This window comes from Trichosurus vulpecula, chromosome 5 (assembly GCF_011100635.1).
Source record: "Trichosurus vulpecula isolate mTriVul1 chromosome 5, mTriVul1.pri, whole genome shotgun sequence".
NCBI lineage: Eukaryota > Metazoa > Chordata > Mammalia > Diprotodontia > Phalangeridae > Trichosurus > Trichosurus vulpecula.
Genome location: NC_050577.1, coordinates 167592849 through 167618892, shown reverse-complemented (window position 1 = coordinate 167618892; position 26044 = coordinate 167592849). Strand labels below are relative to the sequence as shown.

Here is a 26044-nt window from a genome sequence, read left to right as displayed (position 1 = left end):
CAGAGAAGGTTTCCTAGAATAGGTAGGTAGAGGAGGGTGTTTAAGGATAGGTGTGAATTCAACAGGGAAAGAGGAAGAGGATGTTCCACGATCAGGGAACAATGTGAGAAGAATTGAAGAGGTGGGAGAACATGTGGTATGTTCAAGGGGCCAGAGAGTGGTCTAACTTAGCAGTAATGTAGACTGATTGTAACTTTAGACAAATTGTAAAGAGCCTTGAATGATAGGAAATATTCTTTGTAGAAGGTGGGGAATGGAACCACTGAAGACTTTTGAGCTGAGGGGTAGCCTGAGCAGAGCCATGCAGAAGGATGGATTGAAGGGAGAAGAGTGACCTCTTGGAACCTATGGTAGTCATCCAAGTATGTGGTGATGAAGGCCCTGTGTCAGAGGGCCGATAGGCTGGAACTATAACTGGGGGAGCCTCCCTAGTGGATGATGTTATGGGGGCACCTAGATGATCTGTATGTCATTGTTGAACTAGGAATAGGTCTGTGCATATCACATATTCAATGCCATAAATATGTATTATTCATATAGTATACGCTAGCTATTATGCTAAGAGCTGGTGTCCAAACACAGAAATGAAATGGTCCCTGCGCTCAGAGAGTTTACTGTGGGAAAGCTGGCACAGTGGACAGAGTACTGGACTTGGAGTTGGGAAAACCTGAGTTTGAATCTTGCCTCAGACACTAACTTGTGACTGGCCAATATTATAGCCTCTTTGAGCCTCATTCCTTCATCTGTGAAATGGAGATGATAATAAAAACACTTACCTCATAGGGTTGTTTTGAGGATCAAATGAGATAACACGTTAATTATTCGGACACTCTGCTTGGAGTGAGATGAGGAGGATAACAGAGAAGTAAGTAAAAGATTGATCAAATAATTTGAGGGGAAAGGGAGTCCCTACTATCTAGGGGAAGCAAGAAAGGGCTATTGAGGTGTTTGGAATGAGCCAAGGGAAAGAAGACTCCCAAGAAATGTAGGTGAAAAGACAGAACATTCCAGGAGTGGAAGGAGGGAGAGTTTGTGCAAGGACAGAGAAGCTGGAATTGGAATGGCATGGTGTGGGTGAGAATAGCACGTGTTCCAGTTTGGTTAAAACATAATGTATGTGAAAGGGAGTAAGAGGAAATGATTCTTATGAGATAGGTTAGAGTCAGATTGTCAGAAGGTTTAAGTTCCAGACAGAAGCATTTGCATCTTATCCTAGAGGTGCTGAAGCTTCTTAATTAGAGAAGTGACACAAGAAAGGAGGAAAGAAGGGAAGAAGAAAGAAAGGAAAGAAGGGAAGAAGGAATTAAAGAAGGAAGGAAAGAAGTGAGGAAAGAAAGAAAGGAAGGAAAGAGAGGAGGAAGGAAGAAAGGGAAGAAGGGAAGAAGGAATGAAAGAAGGGAGAGAGGGAGGAAGGAGGGAGAAAAAGAGGAAGGAAGGCAACAAGCATTTATTAAGCACCTACTATGTGCCAGCCACTGTACTAAGCACTTTACAAATATCTCATCTGATCCTCACAATACCCCTGGGAAGTAGGTGCTATCATTATTCCCATTTTACAGATGAGGAACTTGAAGTAGATCGTGGTTAAGAGAGATATACAGGGTCACATGACTAGTAAGTCTAAGTTCCTCTGTTTTAAGAATATCAGTTTGGCAGCTGTGTGGAGGAGGCGTTGGAATGACTAGAGGTAGGGAGATCAATTAGGGAGACATTGCAGTCATTCAGGAGAGAGCTGAGGAGGGATTGAACTACCGTCGTGGCTGTTTGAGTGAAAAGAAGGGGAGAGAAAGGAGAAATGTTCTGTAGATGGAATGGGCCAGCCTTGACAACTGACACAATGTGAGGTGTGAGAGAGGAAAGAGTCACGTATGACTCTGAGGTTGCAAACCTTGGTAACGGGAAGGACAGTGGTGTGGGTTTGGGGGAAAGGATGGCAAGTTCTGTTTTGGACATGTCAAGTTTGAGATGCCAATGGGAAGGCCAGGTGAAGATGTTGAGCAAGCAGGACCAGAGTATAGGAAAGAGCTAAGGGCTGGCTATGTAACTTTTGGAAGTCATGGGCACTGAGATAACGGCTGAATCCACGGAAGCTGAGATCGCAGAGAGTGCAGAGGACAGAGCCAGGGGCCACACCCACACTTAGTGGGGAGAAGCTGCAGGCTGAGGGGGCAGACAGTGTCCGTGAGTATGAGTAGACAGTAATCTTAAAAGCTACAAAAACATCAAGTAGAATGAGCATTGAGATAAGGATTATCACTTGAGATAACTTTGAACTTTGAAGAGAGCAGTTTCCGTCAAATGGCGGAGCTGGAAGCTAGACTACGAGAAATTCAGAAGCGAGTGAGTGGGAAGGGAGGAAATGAAAGCGGTGAGTGCAGATACCCCTTCCTAGCTAGGTATGGAAGAGGGAAGAGCTGTACGATGATAGTTTGACAAAATGTCAGGGTCATAGAAAAGGATCTATTTTTAAGTTGGGGGAGACCTAAACAAATTTGTAGGCACCAGGGAAGGATCCAGTGAATTAGGAGAGACTTAAAATGAGAGAGAGAGAGAGAGAATGATTGAGGGAACAAATTCCTGGAAGTGACATTAGGCATGTAACCAGGGGTACAAGTGGTGGAGTTAGCCTTAGGAAGGAGGAGGCTCATCTCATCAACAGAGACTGAGCCAAGGAGGAGAGAAAAGATGAGGAGGAGGAGGAGGAGGAGGAGGAGTGTGTGTGTGTGTGTGTATAAAACATTTCCATTTTTCCCCACTTCCATATTAAAACAATTTTTAACATTTTTTTAAAGTTTTGAGGTCCAAATTCTGTCCCTCCCTCCCTAATCCCCACCCCATGGTAAGCAATCATACATAGGTTATACATGTGCAATCACATAAAACATTTCCATGTTACTCATTTTGTATAAGAAGTCTTGAATAAAAGAAAAAAAGGAAGAAAGTGAAAAATAGCATGCTTTAGTCTGTATTCAAACAATATCACTTCTTTCTCTGGAGGAGAATAGTATGCTTTATCACAAGTCTTTTGGGATTGTCTTGGATCATTGCATTGCTGAGAATAGCTAAATCACTCACAATTCTTCATTGTACGATGTTGCTGTTACTATGTACAAAGTTCTCCTGGTTCTGCTCATTTCACTTTGCATCAGTTCATGTCTAAATCTTTCCAGGTTTTTCCAAAATCATTCTGCTTGTCATTTCTTATAGCACGATAATATTCCATCACAACCATGTACCACAGCTGGTCTAGTCATTCCCCAGTTGATGGGCATCCCTTCGATTTTGAGGGTTGGAATGAGAATAAAGAAGAAGTTTGATATAGTGGACCTCTATTTCCTCCTCATATAATTAGGAGGTGAGGGACTCTACTGATGGGCAAGTAAGAAGAGATGGTTTGAAGAGAGAGAAGGTTTGGAACAACCACTGTGCAGAAAGTGATAAAGTCAGGGCAGAATACAAGGTTTGCTATGCAGCAGTGAGTGCAATTAGAAAACATAAATTTGTTGTAAACCCACTTGTCCTGGTTGCTCGATTTTCTGCAGTAGCATTTAGTAGTACATGCATAGGAAAGAAGAAGGTGGATGGTGGGGGTGGTTTGGAGTTGGGGTTTAGAAAGTTAGGACTGGTTATAGGACAATGGGGCAAAGGATTTTGGGGTAGCTAAGAGTACATGGTTGAACTGGAACAGAGTCAAGACTGTGAAGTGAAAGAAAGGATTTAATGGTAACGACATTGAAAGAGACTCCAGCCCTGATCTTACCTATTCTGTAGGCCTAGCTTTTATCCTCAGGGTTGTGTTTATTCAAACTGGGGAACATGACCCTCAAGAACGGCCTGGGGGAGTTCTTCCCAAACATCTGGGCACCAGATGGAGGGTAGCAAAACCTCTTCCCTCTGTGACCCTGTCAACAGGATCAGGACTGCCCTTGTCCCTTCTTAGCCACCATCTGCTCCCCCAGCTACCCCTCCCTGCTAAGCACCTTGTCCTGATCTGCCCCTTCCTGATTAAACTGTATTCTGCTCCTTGACCTCATGCATTCTACTCTCAGCCTGAAGGCAGAGCAACAGTAAGGTGTTCATCTCTGTGAAATCAAGAAAAGGAGTATCTTTTGCTCTCCCCTTCTGAGCAACTTAGCGACTCTACTGTATTCCACCTTTCTGATGGGCTGCAGAGAGTCAGAGTTGAGAGAATCTGGAGAACCCTGGCTTGGACAGAACACTGCAGTCTGGGTCTGGAGGGAGAGAGGATGCATCATGGTGCTAGGCTGTGACTTTTTTTTTTGATGTCATTTTCAAATGGATTCCTGGCCTTGGCAGAGGGTCTTTCCTTTTGGCTGAGTCAGTGACCATGCAGGGAGTTCTCTGCATCAAAACAATCTGCTTTTTGGCTTTAGGCTTTTGGCTTTTCTTTGCTTCCCTCCCCTGTGCTTTTCCAGGGTAAGAATCGAAGGTGATTTTAATTTTACAAGTTTAACAAACATTTAGTAAACACCAATTTACATTCAAGGCTCTGTGCTTGTCTTTATAAACATATGCTGCATACACAGGCTGTGGCTAATGCTTTTTTTGTGCCTGCTGGGCCTGGGCACTTTATCAAGTGAAATTAAGATTAAATGCCATTTTCTATCTCCTAAAGATGCCCTTAGTGACATGATGATGATGGTTCCTTTTGTGTCACTTTTGCAGAAGTCAGATTTTTCCTCACTTGAAAAAGTTCTTTTAGTAGGAAAGGTTATGGCTTGAATGAATAAAGAAACATTGATTGAGAAGTTATTAAATGCTTTGCAAAAAGGGAGATGGTCCCTGCCCTCAAGGGGCTGACACTCTAATTAGGGAGACAAAGTATAAAAGAAGAGTTGAGCTACAGGGTTGATACAAGGAGTCGGAAGTCCTAACGGTAGAGAGAGCAGCAGGCCAGGTGTTAGGGCCAAGAAATACTTAGGTCACATCAATAGGTAAGACTTGGAGGACATTACGATGCAGCAATAGGACAAAAGGCTGGGTCCTCCTCCCAAACAGATGGTTTCTGGTCAGCCTAGGGCGAGATAAGGGAGGGGGGAAGAGGAAGGGTTCCCTCCTACTTTCCCTCCTTCCACGCAGTCCATGATTGGTTTGATCCACAGGGTTGTAGCAGTATGGGTGTCTAGACTTTTCCTCTCTGTACACATCTGACATCCCTTTCCTCATTGCTTCATAAATTGTCCACTGAAAGATGCCCATGAAATCTTTCTGTTAGCTCCTGCAGCAATTTCAAATATTCCTTCTACAGCTGAGCACAATCTGTGTGCTAGAGCAACCCCTCTTCCAATGACCCCATCTCTAACTCACTGCACTTCTCCCCATCTTGACTTTTAAGACAAAGTAAAAATATCAACATGGGTGGGGCAGCTCGGTGGTTCAGTGGATAGAGTACTAGCCCTGGAGTCAGGAAGATCTGAGTTCAAATCCAGTCTCAGACAATTACTAGCTATGTGACCATGGACAAGTCACTTAACCCCCATTTGTCTCAGTTCCTCACCTGTAAAATGGGGACACACTGGAGAAGGAAATCACAAACTACTCCGGCATCTTTGCAAAGAAAACCCCATGGAATTTTGTCCATGGGATCACATAGAATAGGACACTACTGAATGGTTCAACAACAACCAAAACCATCAACATGCTGGATTATTCAATTGATTCAATCATTCAAATATTTACTAACAACTAGTCACATTTTCTTTATGACACCATGAGGCTCAGAGTAGTTGAATAGTTTGCTCATGGCCTCATAAAGGGATGTGCTGGTAAACATTTAATAACTGACTCTCCCTGCAAAAATTATATGCACAACACACTTTTAAGTTCAACATGCAATATTAACATTCTCCTCATCACTTTACATAAGCCCTAATTTATAGTGTTTGCTAATTTCTGAAGTATAAATATTCACAATGAAAAATTAACAATTGTCTCTCGCAAGCCAATGATACCCTGTAGTATTTGCCAAGGGGAGATTAAAAAACAAGGACACAATTCTTGCCTGAAGGAACTCACAATTAAGTAGAAAAAGAAAGGCATGTACACACAAAAAATAATGCAAATTAGACTTCGGTAAATGTATAAGAGAAGTGCAAATTGCTGTGAGATCATATGAGAGAGAAGAAGGTTACTTGCAGCTGGTGTAATTTGTAATATCCAAGGAAGTTTTTCTTGAAGGAGCTAGTTTTTGATCTGGGCCTTGAAGTAGGAGCAATATTCCAACATTCAGAGATGGGGGGGAAGGGATTCCAGGCACAGGAAAAGCTAGGAAGTTAAGATAGCACAGGGCGCTTTGAGGGATAACTAATCTAGTTTATCTGGAGTATGAGTGATAAAGTATGGAATGGTGTCAGATAAAGGTAGAAAGGTAAGTTGGAGCCAGATAGTAGAACACCTTCAAAGGCAGGCTAAGTAGTTTGACCTTTACTTGGTGCAAAATGGGGATTCTGGACTCTCCCATTTTCTCCCCACTGACTCTTAGGGCAACCTGGTGAATTTGCAGCTGGTTCATTCAATCATTTGAATAATCGTTGGGCATGAACTGGCATGGATGCCTCTAGTGGAATACCATTTTCTTTGCCTGTGCTTCTGTCCTGTTACTCTTTGGTTTCAACCACTTGGATAAAATCTAGGACGTAGTTATATCACATTTGCAAGTGACCTGAGAATGGAATAACCAATAAAACTGAGGATATAATCAAGATCTGAAATGCTTCCGTAGGCTTGAAACCCGGTCCATTGGGCCAAGCTGAACAAGCTGAACCATAACAGGAATAAATGTAAAGTGTTACATATAAATTAAAAGTCTCATTTGTTCAAGTACTATACACAATGGAGAATTCTGATCTAGCATCAGGTTAAAAAAAACCTGGGGTTTTATTTTACCAGAGGGCCAGGATGAGCTAACAATATGATGCAGGTTGTTAAAAACAAGGCAAACAAACAAAAAAGGCATACTTAATATGGTCTCAGATGTATTAATAGAAATATGGTGGCCCAGGCTCAGGAAGTCAGGCAGGCATTCCCTTGCACCTCCCAAGACTGTCTGGAATCTGAGTGTAAAATTAAGTAATATTTCCTGGTTTACTCACTGACTCATTTTGTTGGATCAATATAATGTTTTTCTGATATTACTGATATAATTCTTCCTCTGGTGTCTCACAGTAAGCCTTTTGAAATCAATCTGATGATGAATAACATCCGCATTTTCTAGTAGACGCAGGTGAAATGTGAATTGAATGTAATTCCCACTGTTTCAGCTTATCAGCAAATTGTATTAACTAGGAAAACTAGCAACAACAACCCCACAAAATGCCACACATTTATTTCATCTTAATTCTTTTGGGCTCTGCTTGGATGCAGGGTAATTTATCAGACCATGTGATTCTAGAGGGGAAGAATGAGGCAGGGAGAGGCTGCTCTCACATTTAGGAAAATTGCCTCCATCTCCCCTAATTAAATAATATAGTGTTCTTGCTGTTAAATAGCAGCAGCCTTTAGTGAGGATGCACATCAGCTGAATGCAGCTGAAATTGCGGAGCAGTAAAATCTCAAGGGAGAGGATTTTCCGTGAACAATTAATTAGCACATTGGCTAATGAAATGATTCTTTTCTGGAAAGCTCAAGCTTTAAATAAGCACTGGGCCTTAAGGTTCTGAGCTCAAATGGCTTTAGGAAGGGGGTTTCTCTTAGTCTGTAAGCCCCCTCAATTTTTTTCTCTGTCCTGCAGCCTGGCACAGTAACAGGTATAGGGAGGCCTATACTTGATACTTGAAAGAAGTGATGGGCCACCGGTGACCCACCAAGGGCAGCCAACGCTAATCAGTATGTAGGTCTCTTTTTCCTAGTCTGGCATCTGGTAGCATAGTTTGTTTTCTGCCTCATGTGGTGCTATTGGTATGTGGACTTAGGTTTATGAAGCCCTTTCCTCCTCTATATCTCTCTCCTGTGCTGCCCCACTTTCCCAGTCCCAATACCTGAATATGTCTAGGGTCATTGAAATAAATTAGTACAATTCTGGGGGAAAGAATAAACTTAAGATTGTGTCCAATTTGATCAATTTCATAGAATTAATGGGATTGTAAAAACCATGTAGGTTACCCTCTTCTACATTTTACAGATGAGGAAACTGAGACCTAGAGAGACTAAAGACCTACCCAAGGTCACACAAGTTTTAAGTGGCAAAGCAAGGATTCAAGTGAATGAACATTTATCAAGTGCCAGCTATGTGCAAGGAAGGCACTCTTAGCTGCTAATCGTAGAATGGTGTGTTTTTTCCCCTTTAATATGGAATTTTGTTCATTTAAAATTTAATGAAAAGTTGCTCTAATCTTTGTCTTTCTCTTTTAATTTTTAGAATTAAACATGAAAATATCGTTGCTCTGGAAGATATTTACGAAAGTCCAAACCACTTATACTTGGTTATGCAGCTGTAAGTACAATATTCGATATTGCATTCATAGTAAAAGACTTTAGGAGTGCCCTGACATTTTGATCAATCAACTCTTGCAGAGTGGCTTCATTGAGGGCATGTTTATATATACTCCATAGCGTTTAAGGCTCCTGTAGAGATACTATTTTATGTTATTTTAGAAAGAAATCCTTCTGTTACATTTGTTTTTAAGGTTGTTGGGAGGAAGGGAACACATGAGACTGTCATGGCATTGTATTGTACCTTTTCATCTGCTCCTTCCTGATGTTAACTCCTCTTTGGATAAATGGAGAACACACACCTATCCTAAGAAAGTAGTAACAGAAGTCAATCCATGGCCCTCCCGTTACGTACCTCTGCTCTACAGTTAGAATGGAAATTATCAGGCAGTAGGTAGAGATGGAAGAATGAAAGAAAGAGCTGGGAATGAAAGTATGAAATGAAGTATCTAGAAAAAGGATCTAGGTTTTAAAAGTTTTAAAATTCTCATGTGAAATTGAGATATACATTCTACGAATACTTTCTTATAAATGATGTATCTTGGTCAACTGGAGCATCTTGATGTCATTATGGGAGATAAGTAAGAATAGAAAAAAGCTTTCTCATTATGTACTCAAAGGGAATTCTTGAGGATGGTATTCTGCAAATGGCTATAAGAGAAAGACTTGTATAATTTCAGATGATCAAGTTAGGCACCATCATTTGGTATGGATTGTTCAGTTCCTGAATTTCCATGACTTTTTAGAAGAATTAACATTGAGGCCGATATACATTTATCAATGTGTTTTTTTTCCATACAGATGTTTGCAATTTAACTTGGGAAGATATAGGTGCAAATAGATGCTTAATAAAAGCATTTTTTTCCATTTCCCATTATCATTTTAAGGACATATTTAAGGTCTTTGTATTAAAGTATTTGAGAAAAAACACCTAAATGGAAACGAATAAATTGGAGTGTTTTGACATTTAAAGGCAAAATGAAGGTTCCATCATTTGGTGCTATGTTGAATCCTTATAAATATAGAGATTTTATTTAGGAATGAGGATAGCTCATTCCTGACTATAGGATTCTTATAGATGAAACAAATAAAGGGGTTGCTAGAATTAAGGCAACAAGAAACATCATTTCATGGGAGATTTGGTAGACTGCTTTACTTGGAGTCAGAAAGGTTCAAATTCTGACACATATACTTCCTAGCTATGTGACGCTGGGAAATTTGCTTCACTTTCCACAGTGGTAAAATGTGGAGGTTGGACTCAAGGAATTTGTGACCCCATGATTCCTGCAGTAGTCAAAGTATCAGCAAAAAGTTAACCATGTAGATCAGGGTTTCTTAACCTGGGGACCCCATGCCCCAAAATGGTTCATGGATAGATTTGGTGGTGGTGGGGACTGTTAACTGAAGATTAATGAAATTTAGCATTTTATTCAATTACAATAAAAACATTCTTTTAAAAAGAGATCTGTAGACTTTGTCAGATTGCCGAAAGGTCAATGATACAAAGGAGTTAAAATCCATGATACAGATAATTGAATCTTGTGTAGCAGCATCTTTTGGGGAAGACAGTAAAAAAAACAAACAAAAAAAAATAACAAACAACATGCTTGAAAATATGGCTCTGGAATAGGAAATGAAACAGGCAAAAGGCTTAGGCAGTTTGAGTGTCCTTGACATGACTACAGAGTTAGTTTATGTCTGAATGGAATTTGAATCCAGAACTCTTGACTACAAGACCATCCATTCCTTTTTTCCAGCACATCACCCTTTTTCTTGTTTCTCCATTTTTTCCTATGGGATACAATCCCTGCAGCTACCACATCCCTCTCCTTTGCAACCTCCATTATGGGGTGTATTTTTTTCTTATTTACCTACCAAGTAAAACTTCAGTTACTTACACTTCATGTTCATTCAAATTTGGTTTGGGCTGAAATCTACCTCTGATCAATCTTTGAAAATTGTTTGCCAGGCAAACTAATAGTATAAATCAGATGGGAAGAGGGTAGTGTTTAAATTTCTTAAGATAGCAGACTATTTTCAGCTAAGTGGTATAATAAATATATGGCATGCTAGGAAGTCCTGAGTGTAGATTTGGTCTCAAACACTCACGAGCTGTGTGACCCCGGGCACCTTTTGTCTCAGTTCCCTCATCTATAAAATAGTGAAAATAATAATTTTTACTTTATAGGGTTGTGGTGAGGATCAAACAAAATATATACAAAGCATGTTGCAAACTTTAAATGCTAGCTACTATTTTTATTATTATATTTCAACCAGCATTTTATCAGTACCTATTTACATATAATTCACAATTATCAATTGTGCTAGATAATGGCTCTCTTCATATATATGTATATATATATATACATATGTGTACATATACACACATGTATACACACACATACATACACACACAGAGGTATCCAGTGGGTCGAGTACTGAACCCTGGAGTAAGGAAAACCTGAGTACAAATCCAGCCTCAGACTAGTTGTGTGACCTGGGCAAATCATTTAATCACTGCTTGCCTCAGTGTACTCACCTGTAAAATGGGGACAGTAATAACATTGACTTCCCAGGGTTATTGTGAGGCTCAAAGGAGATAATATTTGCAAAGCACTTTACAAGCCCTAAAACACTATAATATGCTAGCTATTATTATTATTATTATTAAAAGTGGATCCTCAAAAGGCTTCTCCTTGGCCTCATTTTATCAGCCCAGATCTGGTTATTAAACTATTTGAATGTAATAAAAAGAAATTTATAACATCTTTTAATGCAGACTTTTTGTTTATTCAGAGAGGTCAAGCAATTCCCTTCTATCTCTCTTCCCCACCCCACCCCCCACCCCCAGCTCCACGTTTTTCTGCTGTGCTCCTGCACTTACTATGAATTACTGATGGGAATTACTAACGTAACAACCCCTAATGTCCATATTCACCATGCAACTTAGAAGGCACGGAGGCCATGATCTGGGTAGATACTCTCTTTTCTTATTTATCAGCTTTAATGGTGTTTGTTACTTTCTTCCCAGTCTGATCTCAGTTTCGTACTAAGTCTGCCTGGCTCCAAGGCAGGTGGCTCCTTTTGTGAAAGGCATTAGGAAGACCTAGGTTTCCAATCGTAATGGTGAATTTAAATTACATGCTGGGGGACTGCATTTCACAATATTTGTGTCTCGGATGTTTCGGTTTCCTAGGAAACACCTCTTGGATGCTGAAGCTCAGAACTAATATGTGGAACTTAGTCTTCCCCCATCCCCCATTACCTTTTAAAATTGCTATTAAGTGGTTTGTGTTATAGAGGCTGTTGTTCTGTGTTGCTGAAAACCCAGAGGCTGTTATTTCTATTTTTAAGTGTTTTTTCATTTTTATCTCTGATTTTGCCATGTCAGTTTTCTCATTTTTATTAACAGTACCCCTTTATTATCAGTAAGCCATTCGGGATAATTGGCTCATAGTCTTGCAGTTAGAAGGGTCCTCAGATGTAGTTCAGCACTTCCCTAATTTTGCAAGTAAGATAACTGGCCTCATTTCATATAGATGGGATTTGAAACCCTGTCCTTGGTACTACCGTACCACCAGGCATTACAAATGAGAAGATCTGTTGTTGTTAATGAGAGCTAGCATTTTATAGGTCTTTTTTAATAGTGCTTTACAAATATTATTTCATTTTTATCCTCAAAACAACCTAGGAGATAGGTGCGCTATTATTATAATCTCTGTTTTACAGATGAGGAAACTGAGGCAAACAGTTTAAGTGGCTTTCCAGGGCTACATAACTAACATCTGAGGCTAGATTTGAACTCACATCTCCCAGAATCCAGATTTACTGCTCTATCCCCTATGCCACCTAGTTGCTAATTTTGGTTGTGATTAGTAATGGTTGTAGAGTGAGCGTGTGTCTTTGTGTGTGCATGTGTGTGTATTTTATGAATCATATACTATTATAACTGAAAGCGACCTTAGAGAGCATATAATATTGTAAAAATATTTTGATAATTATATTTCAGTATAATTGGTTTCCTTTCTAATCTTATACATTTTATTTTGTGTATTTAAAAACATTATTCTGAGAAAGAATCCATAGGTTTTTCCAGACCGCCAAGGGGTCCATGACACGAAAAGAGGCCAAGAACCCCTAATGGTGTTAACACCCTCCCCCCACCCCCCATCATGTTATGGGTCAGGGAACTGAGGCATTTGGCCCACGGTCAAACAGCTAATAAGCAAGAGATTTAAACCTAGGTATGCCCAGCACTTCTTGGCCTGACTCCAGAGCATTCTGGTTCTAATGTGTTTAGAGAAAATGTGATGGGTTTATTTCATATCTTAATTTCTGGGAATACTATATGCTCAATTTTGAGATGCTGCTGAATATCAAATAATATAATTTTGTTCAGGGTATTACATTATATCCTAAATGTTGAGATGCTGCTGATAATAAAATAATATGCTTTTGATCAGGATATTACATTTAAAAAAACTAATTATATTTTAGGGGGAAAGATGTTGGTCTTTTGATATGAATAACAGAACTGAATACAACTAGGTAAAAAATGGAATACAAAACCATGCCATTACTATATCGTAGTGATTGTTAGAGGTTAGTTAAGTGGTTTGCCCTTAACCATAGAGATAACTTAGTCTTTTAACTATTCCACATGGCCTACATTGTAGAGGGAATTCCTGTTGAGGAACTGGTCTGATCAGATTAACTCTAAGGCCCTGTTCAACTCTGAGAATTTGTGACTCTGTTTATGAAAAACTTTGCTAAATAATACCACCCCAGCATGTCAAAGGAGAGCTGAGTTGAATGACTTAGAATTCTTTCATGGCATCCTATCCCAGAGCCTTGCACTGCCAATATGAGATGAATGAATAAATAAATGAATTCATTTTTACTAGTCTTACAGTTTGCTACTTTATTCATGTCTTCTGGTGAGATCAACATATGTATAAAGGTACATTTTTAACATTTCTGTCATCACTAGATGCCATTAACATTTGAACAACCAGTTCAAAATGAAGACAAATCCTTTTTTTTTAATTGTATCAGGAATGGAAGAGAGGTGAACCTTTAAGCAGCTTCCAAAAGCAAATGTGGTGCATCTACTCCACAGGCTTGTTGTGCCAGAGATTGTTTCTGAATAGTTCACTGTATGTGGGGGGTTGCTGGTGCAGCTTTCCTGTTGCTATTATATTTATAAATCATACAGTGTGTTCCCAGAGCCAGTTTTAATTAGAGCACACATTTCTACTCCCAGTGGAAAGCATTTTGCAAGTAACTAAGCTTGGTAATAGAGGGGAAAGGGATGTTTCTAAATAAGATACTATAATGCATTTACATGCAAATTAGTAATTTTGTATTTTATAATAAAAGAAGGGAGAAAGGGAATAAGCATTTGCATTGCATCTGCTATGTGCCATGTACTGTGCTAAGGCAATGTGGCATGGTGTAGAGACAATTGGAGTGGGAACTGGAAAACTAGGGTTTTAGTTGATATTTCATGGCTCCAAATCTTTATTTCTTCCTCTGTAAAATGAAAACTATAGAATGTTTAAGGTCCTTTGGAATTCTAAATTCTGTGGACCTATGAGACCCAGCTCATCTGCTCTGTATGGTTCCGTATGTGACCATGGGCAAATCACTTAACCTCTCTGATCATCAGTTTTATTATCTGTAAAATGGGAATTATCTTCCCTGCTTGATCTTCTTCACAAGCTTATTATGTGAAGAAAATGTAAACTGTCAAGTTTTATGTCGGTGTGACTCTTCATCTCAGTCCTGCACATCCATGATAAGGCTGGTGCAATTGTGTCATCTTCAAAGGTTGACTTCTTGGTACATGCTGTTAATTTTTCTGTTCTGGGAAAGACTCCTTCACTAACTCCAACCTCAGTGAATTAAGAAGGCAAGAAAGATAAAGAAGAGTGAATCTATTGGCAAACTAATCCTATATTTCTAAGAAACAGACACAGTAACAGAAGAAATCAATTCTCTCTTATGGATTTAGTAGTTCTAGGAAATTCTGCAGCCATCATATCCATGTTCTGTTTAATGTACAGATTGATTTATTTGAACTTTTTTTCAGTGAACAAAAAGGCTTTTTTTTTGTTGAGGTGGAGTTGAGGGTACAGAATATGAATATTTTGGTAAAACCTATGTGCATCATTTAAAAGACTTGAAAACATATTACAAAACAAACCAAAACATGTGTATAAAATATTAAAAAGTAATCAGATACACAAAATGAAATACCAATGATGGCTCTTCATGTCTTCAAATCTGTATAGGAAGAATTCTGGATCTTCTAGGAAGCATACCATAGTGATAGTGAATGGGGTATTTCAGAAAATAGGGGAAAATTCCTTGTCTCCCTGATTTTAGTCTCTCCCATTCCCGATTTATTCTTCACACCACCATTGGGGCAATTTTTGTAATGTATAAATCCAATTACATCGTCTCCCAGCTCAAAAACCTTCAGCTTTTTCACAAGTCCCCACTGCTTGCTAAATACATCAATGTTTTGATCTAGCTTTCAAGGTCTTCCACATTCTAGCTCCAAGCTACCTTTCTAACCTAATTTACATATTACTTTCCTTAACATATACCACATTCCTTTAAAATTGGGACTGCTTGGCACATCCTGATCTTGCCTGGCCCTTTCCAGACACAGTAACTTTGTGAACTGACAGGCCTTCATATCTAGAATAGTCTCCCCACTCTTTACTCCCCATTGAAATCCTTTCGTATCTTTCAGTTCGACAAATTCAGCTGAACCAACATTTATTAAGTCATTCACTGCCATATAGAGAGCAATAATCATGAATTCTGGCACCTGAAGGGAATTCACTTGAGTAGGAGAGGGCAGTAGGTAGATGGTGTCTAGGGTAGGCCCATGTCTATGTATGGTTGAGGTAAACTAGAGACAGAGGCCATGGAAATTGAGGAAACTCTAGCCTTGTAATTAGAGTATTTGAAGGGGGTAGGAGACTGTGAAAAAGCCAGGCACTAAACATGCTGGGAAGGTAAAGAGAGACCTGGCAAAAGTGATAGCCACAAAGATTTGAGGCCACTAGATTCTGAAGTGGAGAGTGATAGGCCAGTAGTAAGGAAGACCTGAGCTCAAATCCAGCCTCAGACATTTACTAACTATGGGAACTTGGGTTAATTACTTAACAGCTGTTTACCTCAGTTTCCTTATCTGTAAAATGGGCATGATCATCGCACCTACCTCCCAGGTTTCTTGTGAGGATCAAATAAGATAATATTTTTAAAGCACTTGTCATAGTACCTGGGACATAATAGAGATGAGCTATAACTATGACTATTACTGTTGTTATTAAAGAAAGAAAGGTATTTTCTAAATAGCAGTGGCAGAACGAAGGTTTAAAGTAGGATTGGAGAGTGGGAAGCATGTCAGCTCTTCTAAAGTCGCCAGCTTTCCAGGGGATGACGAAAGAGGTGATGTCTTCAGGTGAAAGTTGGGTTTCAGTGAGCCACAGAAGATGGAAGGAATGGAAGCAGAAGAGATATAATAAAACAAGGAGGAATTTCTTCACACTAACTGAGAGTCAGTCACACTAATAACTGGGAGCACAAGATAAGGACTAGAAAGGTCTAGGGGTGAATTTAATATTGTAGGAGTGGCCAGCACTAGGCTCCTTCACCCCTGAACCTTCTGCCAATTCCCTCATGCTGATCCTATCTACATTGTGGTTCAGAAATCTGCTCATGATCCAATTTGGCTGTAATGTCTGTGTGAAAGGAAATCATGTGAAACCAGGCTGGTAAAGCAAATTGGAGCCACATTGGAACGGCCATAAGTGCCAAGTCAAGGAGGCGATATCTAAAATCACTGAATTTGGGGAAGGTTTTTGGGAAGGTGTGATATGGTCAGACCTGAGGGTTAGGAATGTTATTTTGATGTGTAAGTGGGAGAAAGAAGAGACTGGATATGGGGAGAGCAATTAGGAGGCTATTGTAGTAGTCTAGGTGAGGTGCAATGAGGATGTGAATGAGGTCGGTGGTGATGTGACCATAGAGAAGGAGAAATATTATGGTGAAAGATGTGGAGGAATAACTACCAAGACTTGGCAGGTGACTGAATGAGGGAGATTGAAAAATCAAAGATATCACAGGCTTCAAACCTGTATAATGTATAATGTATAATGGGGAAGATGAGGTATCAGCAGAGAACTGATAGTTTCAAGAAGAGTTAAGATTAGGGGAAAAGATTTGCTTTGGCCAGGTGGAGTTGGAGGTTCTGGTTGGATATCTAGGAGATATTTAGCAGGCATTTGGGGATGTGTGGCGGGTGCTCAGAATAGAGATTAAAGCTGGATATCAAGATTTGAGAATCATATTCTTAGAGATCATAATGGAGCCTTTGGAAGCAAAAACAACCACCAAGGGAGAAAGTTCAGAGAGAGAAAAGAAGGCAGCCTGAGAAGAGCCTGGGAGATGTTATATCTAGTTATTAAAGTGCTGGATTATATTAATCTGTATACTTGTCTTATTTCTTCTTTTTTCTATTTTTTTCTGGAGGGGGAAAGGCAGGGCAATTGGGGTTAAGTGACTTGCCCAAGGTCACACAGCTAGTAAGTGTGTCAAGTGTCTGAGGCCGGGTTTGAACTCAGGTCCTCCTGACTCCAGGGCTGGTGCTCTACTCACTATGCTACCTAGCTGCCCCTGTCTTATTTCTTCTACTAGGGTTGATGTTGTTGTTCTGTCATATCTGACTCTTCGTGACCTCATTTTGGGTTTTCTTGGCAAAGATACTGGAGTGGTTTGCCATTTCCTTCTCCAGCTCATTTTACAGATGAGGAAACTGAGGCAAATAGGGGCTAAGTGACTTGCTCAGGGTCACACAGCTGGTAAGTGTCTGAGACTGTATTTGAACTTACATCTTCCTGACTCCAGGCCAGATCCACTATCCACTACACCACCTAGCTGCCTCTCTACTAGGGTATAAGCTCCTTGAAGGCAAGGATCATGTCTTAATCAGTAATTTTTTCTGTATGTCTCTAGCACCTAGTATAGTGCATTGGAAACAGTAATAGTAAAAATAGTAGGTAAGTCAATTTATTTCTTGCTCTGATTTTCTTTCCTTTTGGAAAGCTTCCAGATATCCCTTTACAAACCCTGTCCTCCAGCCAAATGAATTTATCATCTTCTTTTACATGCCCTTTAAATTCCTGCCCCAGCCTTCATCCTTGCTCTCCCCCCAGGAAGGCTGTCTTTCTCCTTTTATTTCTCCTTTCATTTTTCTTTTGCTTTGAGGTTCATCTAAAGTCCTCTTCCTTCTGGGAAGTCTTCCCCAATGTCTTTGGCCTGCAACAACCTCTCTCCTCTGTATTCATTGTCTGGACCACTCATAAAGCATGGAGAGTTTTTTTAAGTTGGAAGGGACCTGAAAGATCATCTAATTCCATCCTCATTTTTAAAATGATGAAATTGAGGCCCAGGGAAATAAGAATAGTCGAAAGTTACAGTCAATCATTCCTAGAACCCAGTTCTCCTGACTTTTAATTCTGTGTGACATCTGCTCATTTAGCACTTACCTGGCATGGAATATTGTTATGTAGATTTTTACATATTAAATAATCTTCCCAACAATAATACAGCTTCAGAGACTATATCCTGAGGATATTGACCATGTCAAAAACCTTCTCCTCTTCCTAGCACCCGGCAAAATCACTGCCTTAGATATTTTTTCAAAATTAGAACTGCGACTTCCTTGATGCAGGATTCTCCCAGTAAGGAAACCCCCTTTATCAAGGCAGAGCCACACTTGCTTTGCAGTTTGTGGTCTTTGAGATTTGCCTGAGTCATTGAGAAGCTTAGCTACTAGCCCAGCCTTACCCTGCTGATATATGTCCCAGTCTTCCTGCCTGTGAGGCAAGCTGCTTCTCATCATATACACAGGAGTTGTCAAATAACTGGTTGTTGAAAATGGTAAAGATAATGTTGATATTGGGGACATGTAACTGCATGGAAGATTGGAGATGTCACGTCTGAGGAATGGGAATAGCTGTGACTAGACAAGAGTTTGGGGGAACTGATCGAAGCTGCCATTTATCAATCTGACTGAAATGGCTCATTCCCCTATCCAAGGTCCTAAAGCAAACCATCCTAGTAAAAATAACCACGTGCCATTTCCCCCCACTGTTCTAAAGCTTGTGTTTTCTTCTTCATCATTCCCCCAATGACCACTTTTTTCAACCCTTGAGGACAGAGTAAATAAGAAGTATTAGAAATGGAAAACATTATGCCACAGCTTAACTTGTTATCTTTTTCTCATAATGGATGCCCGGCTACATTCTGAAAAGGATAAGAGTTTACTGTTTTGGAAAGTGACATTGAGTACAAATGTATTATGCCAAGAAGAAAATGAAATCAGGTAATTCAGAGGGATAGGAGCCTCCTTTATAAAGTGGTGGCATGTATCTTAGTACACATTCCCAAGAAATACCAACCAGACTATTGAGAAAACAAATGTACAAAAAATGAGACTCTGATTATAAAATTTTTTTCAGAGGTGCCATAGGTAGATTTCCTATGACTGAAGGGCATTTTGTGATGCTAGCAGTTAGGTGGAAGAGTCTAGAGAGTTTTGGATTTGGAGTCAGGAAGAACTGAGTTCCATTTCTGCCTCGGACACTAACTGTGTAAGGCCGGGCAAGTCACTGGACCCCTGTCCTCCTCTGTAAAATAGGAATGATAACAGCACCTGCCTCCCAGGGTTGTTATGAGGATAAAGCAAGATAGTATCTATAAAACATTTTGAAAACCTTCAAGTATTATGTAAATGTTAGCTATTTTATCATCACCATCATTACAAGTAGCATCTCTGGAATTTTCTAGTTATTTTGCCATACACCCAGAAGGAATACTTTTAAATAGTAGAGAGTCTTAGTAGGTCTACAGTGTTCTCCTGACCTTCAGGGCAAGGCTAAGGCTGAATCCATAGGGCTCATGGGATTTTTTTGGGGGGGGGGAAGGAAAGGCAATTGGGGTTAAGTGACTTGCCCAAGGTCACACAGCTAGTAAGTGTCAAGTGTCTGAGGCTGAATTTGAACTCATATCCTCCTGACTCCAGGGCAAATACTCTATTCACCTAGCTGCCCTGGGCTCATGGGATTAACCAAGGAAGTGTCAAGCTGGTAGTGCTGTAATCACAACGAGGGCATTTCTTGGTGATTTAGGCACTCAATCATCTGGATTCTTATTTCTTGGGCTGTGTTATAAGATCAATGAGATTTATAGCTATGAGGATACCAAGAAAAGGATTTCTCCCTTTTCTGTACCCCACCCCCTAAGATTAAAAAAGAGTTTGATCACCTGGGGAACATTATGCATGATATAATAATAATAATATAATACATAATAACAACACACACAGAGGACACCAGGGCAAAATAGATGAAATGTGAAATTTCATCCAGATCCATGATATAAATATGTGAAGGATCTGTGATTTCAGGAGCATGGAGAGCTCCCAGTGTGGAAATTCCTCAAGCAATTCAACAAAACATAAATAAATAAGTCCTCGGGGAATTGCCTGAGACACACAGAAGTGACTTGAATAGGATCAAAGAGTTATTAGTAAGTGTCAGAGGTGTGATTTGAGGCCAGGACATCCTGACTCCAAGCACAGGCCTCCATTGTACTCTATGACATGTTGCTTCTATAGTCCAAAGACTACGTCATATTATTGAAAATTACACATGCACTTTAGACTTGTTCTTAAAACAACATCTACAAACAGGCATTGGTAACTTGTGATTTGCTTTAAATATTTTAAATGGATAATCTTTCATATTTATATTACTTTAATTTCCAAATATATCCTTCTTTCTGCATTACACCAAGAGACAGCTCCTCTAATAAAATATTAACCAAAAAAGAAAGAAAAAAGTAGTTGAGTAAAACTTCCTAATTCATCAGCCAAGTCTGACAGCATATTCCATGTTCCACACCTATAACCTTCAATCTGTTCAAATAAGGAAATGAAGGACATTTTCTTCTATCTTCCTCAGAGCTAAGATTGGTCATTCAAATGATACAACATACCTAGGGATATTTAGAGCTTTGATCTTTAAAAATAATTTTTAACAGAAAAATTATAGGGCTCCTCCCCCTTAAAAAGAAAAATGGTAGAATAACAGACTCCTAGCCCTGGAAGGGACCTTAGCAATCATGCTTGCTGGGTCTTGTCATTTCCCTCAAGGATCTGTTGACTGAATGGAAGTCTCAAGATTCAGTCTCTGAGATAGTCAAATGAGACACTTGCACTATTATTAACTTTAATAAAATATCTGTCTCCTTAAAAAGTGCAAGTTACTTAACCAATAATAAATTGAACCAAGTCTCTAATAAAAAGTTTGGGCTGTACAAATTCTGTTTTTAGAAATACTGCTTTTGCCACTGAATTACGCATTTTTGAGTCAAAAAGGTCATAGAGACCCTCTATGCTAAGGCAGAGAAATGTCCATTTGCAATCATTTTTTGTCCAGTGGCTGGTGGGAGAAAGCGGAATATATGGAGGGGTAAAAATGAAAGAGTAGGAGAGGAAGGCCTAAGGAGTGCCTGAAATGGATGGGCTGTTAGTTTCAAGGATATCAAATGGGAATTATAGAACTGTCTAGGGGTTGTGAGAATCAGGGAGGTCTCTTTGTTTGGTACCTGTTCGTGGTGTTCAATTGTCTTGTATGTTTACATGTTACCCCTCTGGTCAGGAAGCTCAAGTGACTCCCTATTTCCTGTAGGATCAAATACAAACTCCTTGGTTTAACGTGTGGCCACATGTGTCTCCAATGTGTGTGCCTCATTATCAGTCACTGTAATCAAGGTTTGTGCCTGTTCTCTCCACCAAGCATTGTGTTTCTTTGTGGCACAATGTATCTGAGATTTATGTGGGAGGAATATTTTGCAACTATTGGTTTTACTATGGCATCTTAGTAAATGACTTTGCTAAGAACTAATTGTGCCTGTTGGTTTACTGTTAATGGGAGGCACCCCAGCAAGTACTAATGAGCTATAGTTTTAGGAGTGGGTACACAGGGTACTCCTCTTCAACCTTAAGGCAGGAGCCACCCTCTGGGGCTCCAACCCCCAAGTACAAGTACAGATTGGAGGAGCATCTCAGAGGGAGCATTATATCAATTTCTCACAGTTATTTTTTAAATCAGCCTCAGCCTTTTGAGATAAGAGCCATAATGATTTGGATTTTTAATTATCTGCCAAAATAGTTTATGATGATTTTAGAGTTCCTGTCCTCTTTGATTAATTGATTCCATTCCAGGAGAAAATGTTGCGTAGTTTGTTTGACAAAGTGCCTTTTATTTGCCATGAAGCTTCTTGGGTTGTCTAGTTTTGTTTTTTGTTTCACTAGGGATTTTGACAGTTGCCTTTTCTTCAGCTCCACCTTCTTCACTTTACTTCACTTCTTTGCTTTATGTCTGTAGGAGTGTGAAGATCCTCATTTTTATGATAAATTCCCACTGACTCCTCACTGTATGACTGAGATGTCAGCATCTTTAGGATTTTCTAATTCTTGTAGGATGTAGGAGATGGTTTAAGTACTGGGGATGGTGCTTTAATCTTGACTGAGTTTTAGTCTCTCACAATCATATCAGTAAAACAAATCAAAGGGGGTATATATATACATATATTATATATATGTGTGTGTGTGTATATATATATATATATATATATATATGTGTGTGTGTGTGTGTGTGTGTGTGTTTAGTAATGCTCTTAAAAATCTCTGTTCTACAAATGAAAAAGACACTGGCTTCATACTATGACCATAACTAATACTGCTCATGGTGCAGTGAGCAAGGAGGGCCATCTTTGCCCAATTTTGGAGATAAATAAAAAAGAGGGTAATAGTTTGGCTTAATCCCTGAATAAATATATATATATACATATATATATACACACACATATATACATATATATACACACATATATATACATATATATGTATGTGTGTATATGTACATATATACATATACATATATACACACATATACTCTCTCCCTCTCTCTCTCTCTCTCTCTCTCTCTGCCAGGGTCACACAGCTAGTGTATGTCAGAGGATGGACTCAAATCCAGGTCTTCCTGATTTAGAGCCTGCTTTCAGTACACAATTTGCTTGAAACATAATCATAATGTACCTTTGTCCTAATTTGTACACGTTAAAAAATGAGAGCACGTCCCCATCCTTCTCTCCCTTCTCAGCTCTACCTTCTTTGAGTCTAGGCTAAATCTTCTACAAAAAGTCTTTACAGATTCCCCCTTAACAACTAGTGCCTTCCCTGTGAGATTTTCTCCATCGTAGCCTGTATACATCTTATTTGTATGCAGTTTGTATGTTATCTTCTCCATGAGGCTGTGAGCTCCTTTAGTGCAGGCTTTACTTTTGTCTTTCTTTGTATCTTCAGTCTTAGCACGGTGCCTGGCATACAGCTGGTGCTTAATAAATGCTCACTGATTTCACTTGACTTGAAGATCCACAATTTCAAATCCAGAAGCAGCCTATTTTCTTGTTGTATTGTGCAGTCATGTCCGGCTCTTTGTGACCCCATATGGGCTCTTCTTGGCAAAAGTACTGGAGTGCTTTGCCATATCCTTCTCCAGCGGATTAAAGCAAACAGAAGTTGAGTAATTTGTCCAGGATCACACAGCTAGTAAATGTCAGAATACAGATTGGAAGTCAGATCTCCTTGACTCCAGGCCAGCACTATTCCTTTAACCCCACTGCTTATCTCACTTTATCGTGATTAAATATGACTCACTAATAACCCATAGTTACGTGACTTTGAAGTATGTGCTATGAATAACTTGCTAGAGAAAAATGAACTTGCCTTCCTGTCAGTCTAGGCCAGCCTCATACTGAATGGACTGTCCATTTGATTTAAGTTTAATCCACAGACTGTGTTGGTGTATTAGATTTGTTACAAGACGATTGTTTGATAAGAGTTTGATAAGATACTCGAGATGTTTGCTTTTCCTCTGTATGTGTGACTATGTGCAATTTTCTCTTAGGGACCATGATTTCAGCCTGGCAATTTGGAAAGGTGCCTGGTAATGGCTATGTGGGTCCATTGGTTAAGAAATGTCAGAGATAATTGAGTCAAAAATCACTTTGTTTACTCTAGCTTTTTTAAAGAAAAGATTTAATTCATGGCAAGATTTAAAGAAATATTAATTGCTAGGTAAAATTTAGCACTTTTCAACTAAATTTCAAATGCTTGGAATGCTTTGCCTCCTCACCTCCACTTTCTGGATTTCCTACCTTTATTAAAGTCTCCCCAAAATGCTAGTGCCTTCCCTCCAAGATGATCTCTAATTTACCCACAACAGCAGATGGGCTAACCCAGGTGGAGGGTAACCAACAGACCTCAAACCATTGGTGAGTTAAGGGGATGTTTCTCTCTATAGTGATGTTATCTACTCCCATGAGTTCAGTTACTAAGTCTACGTACATGACTCACAAATTTATACATCTATCTCTATCTTATTTCTAAACTCCATTTCCTCATCCTCAAATACCTGATGCTCATCTCCATCTGAGTGCCGCCCCCCACCCCTGCCAGAATCTCAAACTCAGCATGTCTAAAATGAAACTTGTCATCTACCCCTAAACCTGCCCTTCCATGAGACTCCTCTAAGCTATTTGTGGAACTGTTGTCTTCTGAGGCACATAGTCTCAAGGCCTCGGCTTCATCTTTGACTCTTCCATATCCCCATATCCAATCAGTTCCATGGCACAAAAAGGTTCTACTTCTGAAACATCTTTTGAATTGAATCTACCTATCTTTTCTGCTCACCCAGCTACTACCCTGTAGGTTAGGCAATCATATTACTCATTTCACATTACTCCTCTTCCCTTCCTCCATTGTATTGCCCATTCCATTTTCAGCCCAACTAAGTTGCATTACCTGATCTTAGCACGCCACGTCCTGCCTCCATACATTCATGTTAGCTTTCTCTGTACCTACAATGCATTCCCTCCTCATCTTTCTCTTCCCTCAAGGCTCAGCTTGGTGAAGCTGTCCCTGACAACCCTAATATCAGCTGAAAAGTATTCTGCTTTTCAAATTTTCCTGGAGCATTTTGAATGGGTCTCACTTTGCACCTATCACACTCCACCTTGTCCGTGTATAAATCCAAGATGATGAGTTTGATGTCATAGTATCTCAGAGTTGTAAGTGACCTCAGAGGAGCACTGGTCCAACCTTACCTGAAGCACAAATCCCTGACCAAGTGATTATCCAAACTCTTCTGCTTGAATGCTTCCAGTGACAGCTATTCACTCAGGGAACTTCATTGAACTAGGGGAAGTTCATTCCATTTTTTTTTCGAGGGGAGGAGGTATAGCGGGTTCTAATTGTTAGGAAGTTCTTTATATCAAGCCAAGATAGTTTTCCCTTCAAGTTCCATGTACTACTGTTAAGACCTGGGGCTGGGACTGTAACAGCTAGTTCAGTTCATGCTAATATAAAATAAAATAAATTTGTTCTATGGACACAGGCTGTGATGAAGAATCAGAGTTAATAAACATTTATTTAGTTACCTACTTTATGCCAGGCACTCTCCCCAGTAGTAGGGATACAAAGAAAAGTATAAGACATCCCTGCACTCCAGGAGCTTATAATCTAATGGAGGAAGACTACATATAAAAGGAAACTGAAAAGAAAAGGGGGAGCTTCTGGAGATCATGAAATCCAGGAGAGGAGCCAATTGGGAAATGGAAACCAGTAGCACCTATTTGTCACAAGGAGACAGAGATAAGGAAAGGGAATGGGTCAGGAGTCCACCACCACTATTAGAAAAACAATTCTAAACACATCTGCTGTTAAATGTGGGCCATTCTTTCATTCAACAAGTATTTATTATTGCTGAGTGGATTGAATGCGGGGCCCGAAGTTAGGAAGATTCCTCTTCCTGAGTTCAAATCAAGCCTCAGATACTTACTAGCTGTGTGACTCTGGGCAAGTCATTTAACCCTGTTTGCCTCAGTTTCCTCATCTGTTAAATAAACTGGAGAAGGAAATGGCAAACCACCTCAGTATCTTTGCCAAGAAAACCTCATATGGGGTTACAAAGAGTCAGACACAACTGAAATGATTGAACGATAGTCGGAACAACAACAAACCTGTCAGGCAAAGTACTAGGCATAGGAAATACAAAGACAAAATTAAAAGTCTTTGCCTTCAAGAAGCTTACATTCTACTGTGGATAATTATCCAAGACTGCAAGGGATTTCACAAGCCATCTAGCCCCACCCTTTCATTTTACAAGGAGGTTAATGGCTTGCCCAAGGTCATACAGGGAGAGCATTTGAACCCATTCCTCAGACTCCAGAGCCAGTCTTCTTTTCACTGGATCATGGCAGCTCTTTACATGCATATAAGTAAATACAAAATAATTTTGGGGTAGGAGGGATATTGGCAACTGTATAGGCCTCATACAGGAGGCGGTACTCAAATTGAGCCTTAAAGGAGATTAGAGAAAGCTAGAAATTCTAAGAGGTCAAGTGGTGAGAAAGGAATGCATCCCATGTATGGCAGTCAGCATAGGCA

General features: G+C 39.7%; 1 protein-coding gene across 1 annotated transcript in view; it reads left to right on the top strand.

The window, feature by feature from the left end:
• Positions 1–26044, top strand: part of CAMK1D (calcium/calmodulin dependent protein kinase ID) — a 475179-nt gene that overhangs the window by 300541 nt on the left and 148594 nt on the right. Inside the window, exon 3 of the mRNA XM_036759709.1 lies at positions 8378–8452. Coding sequence (XP_036615604.1) covers positions 8378–8452 — 75 coding nt within the window. The remainder of the gene's footprint in view (positions 1–8377; positions 8453–26044) is intronic.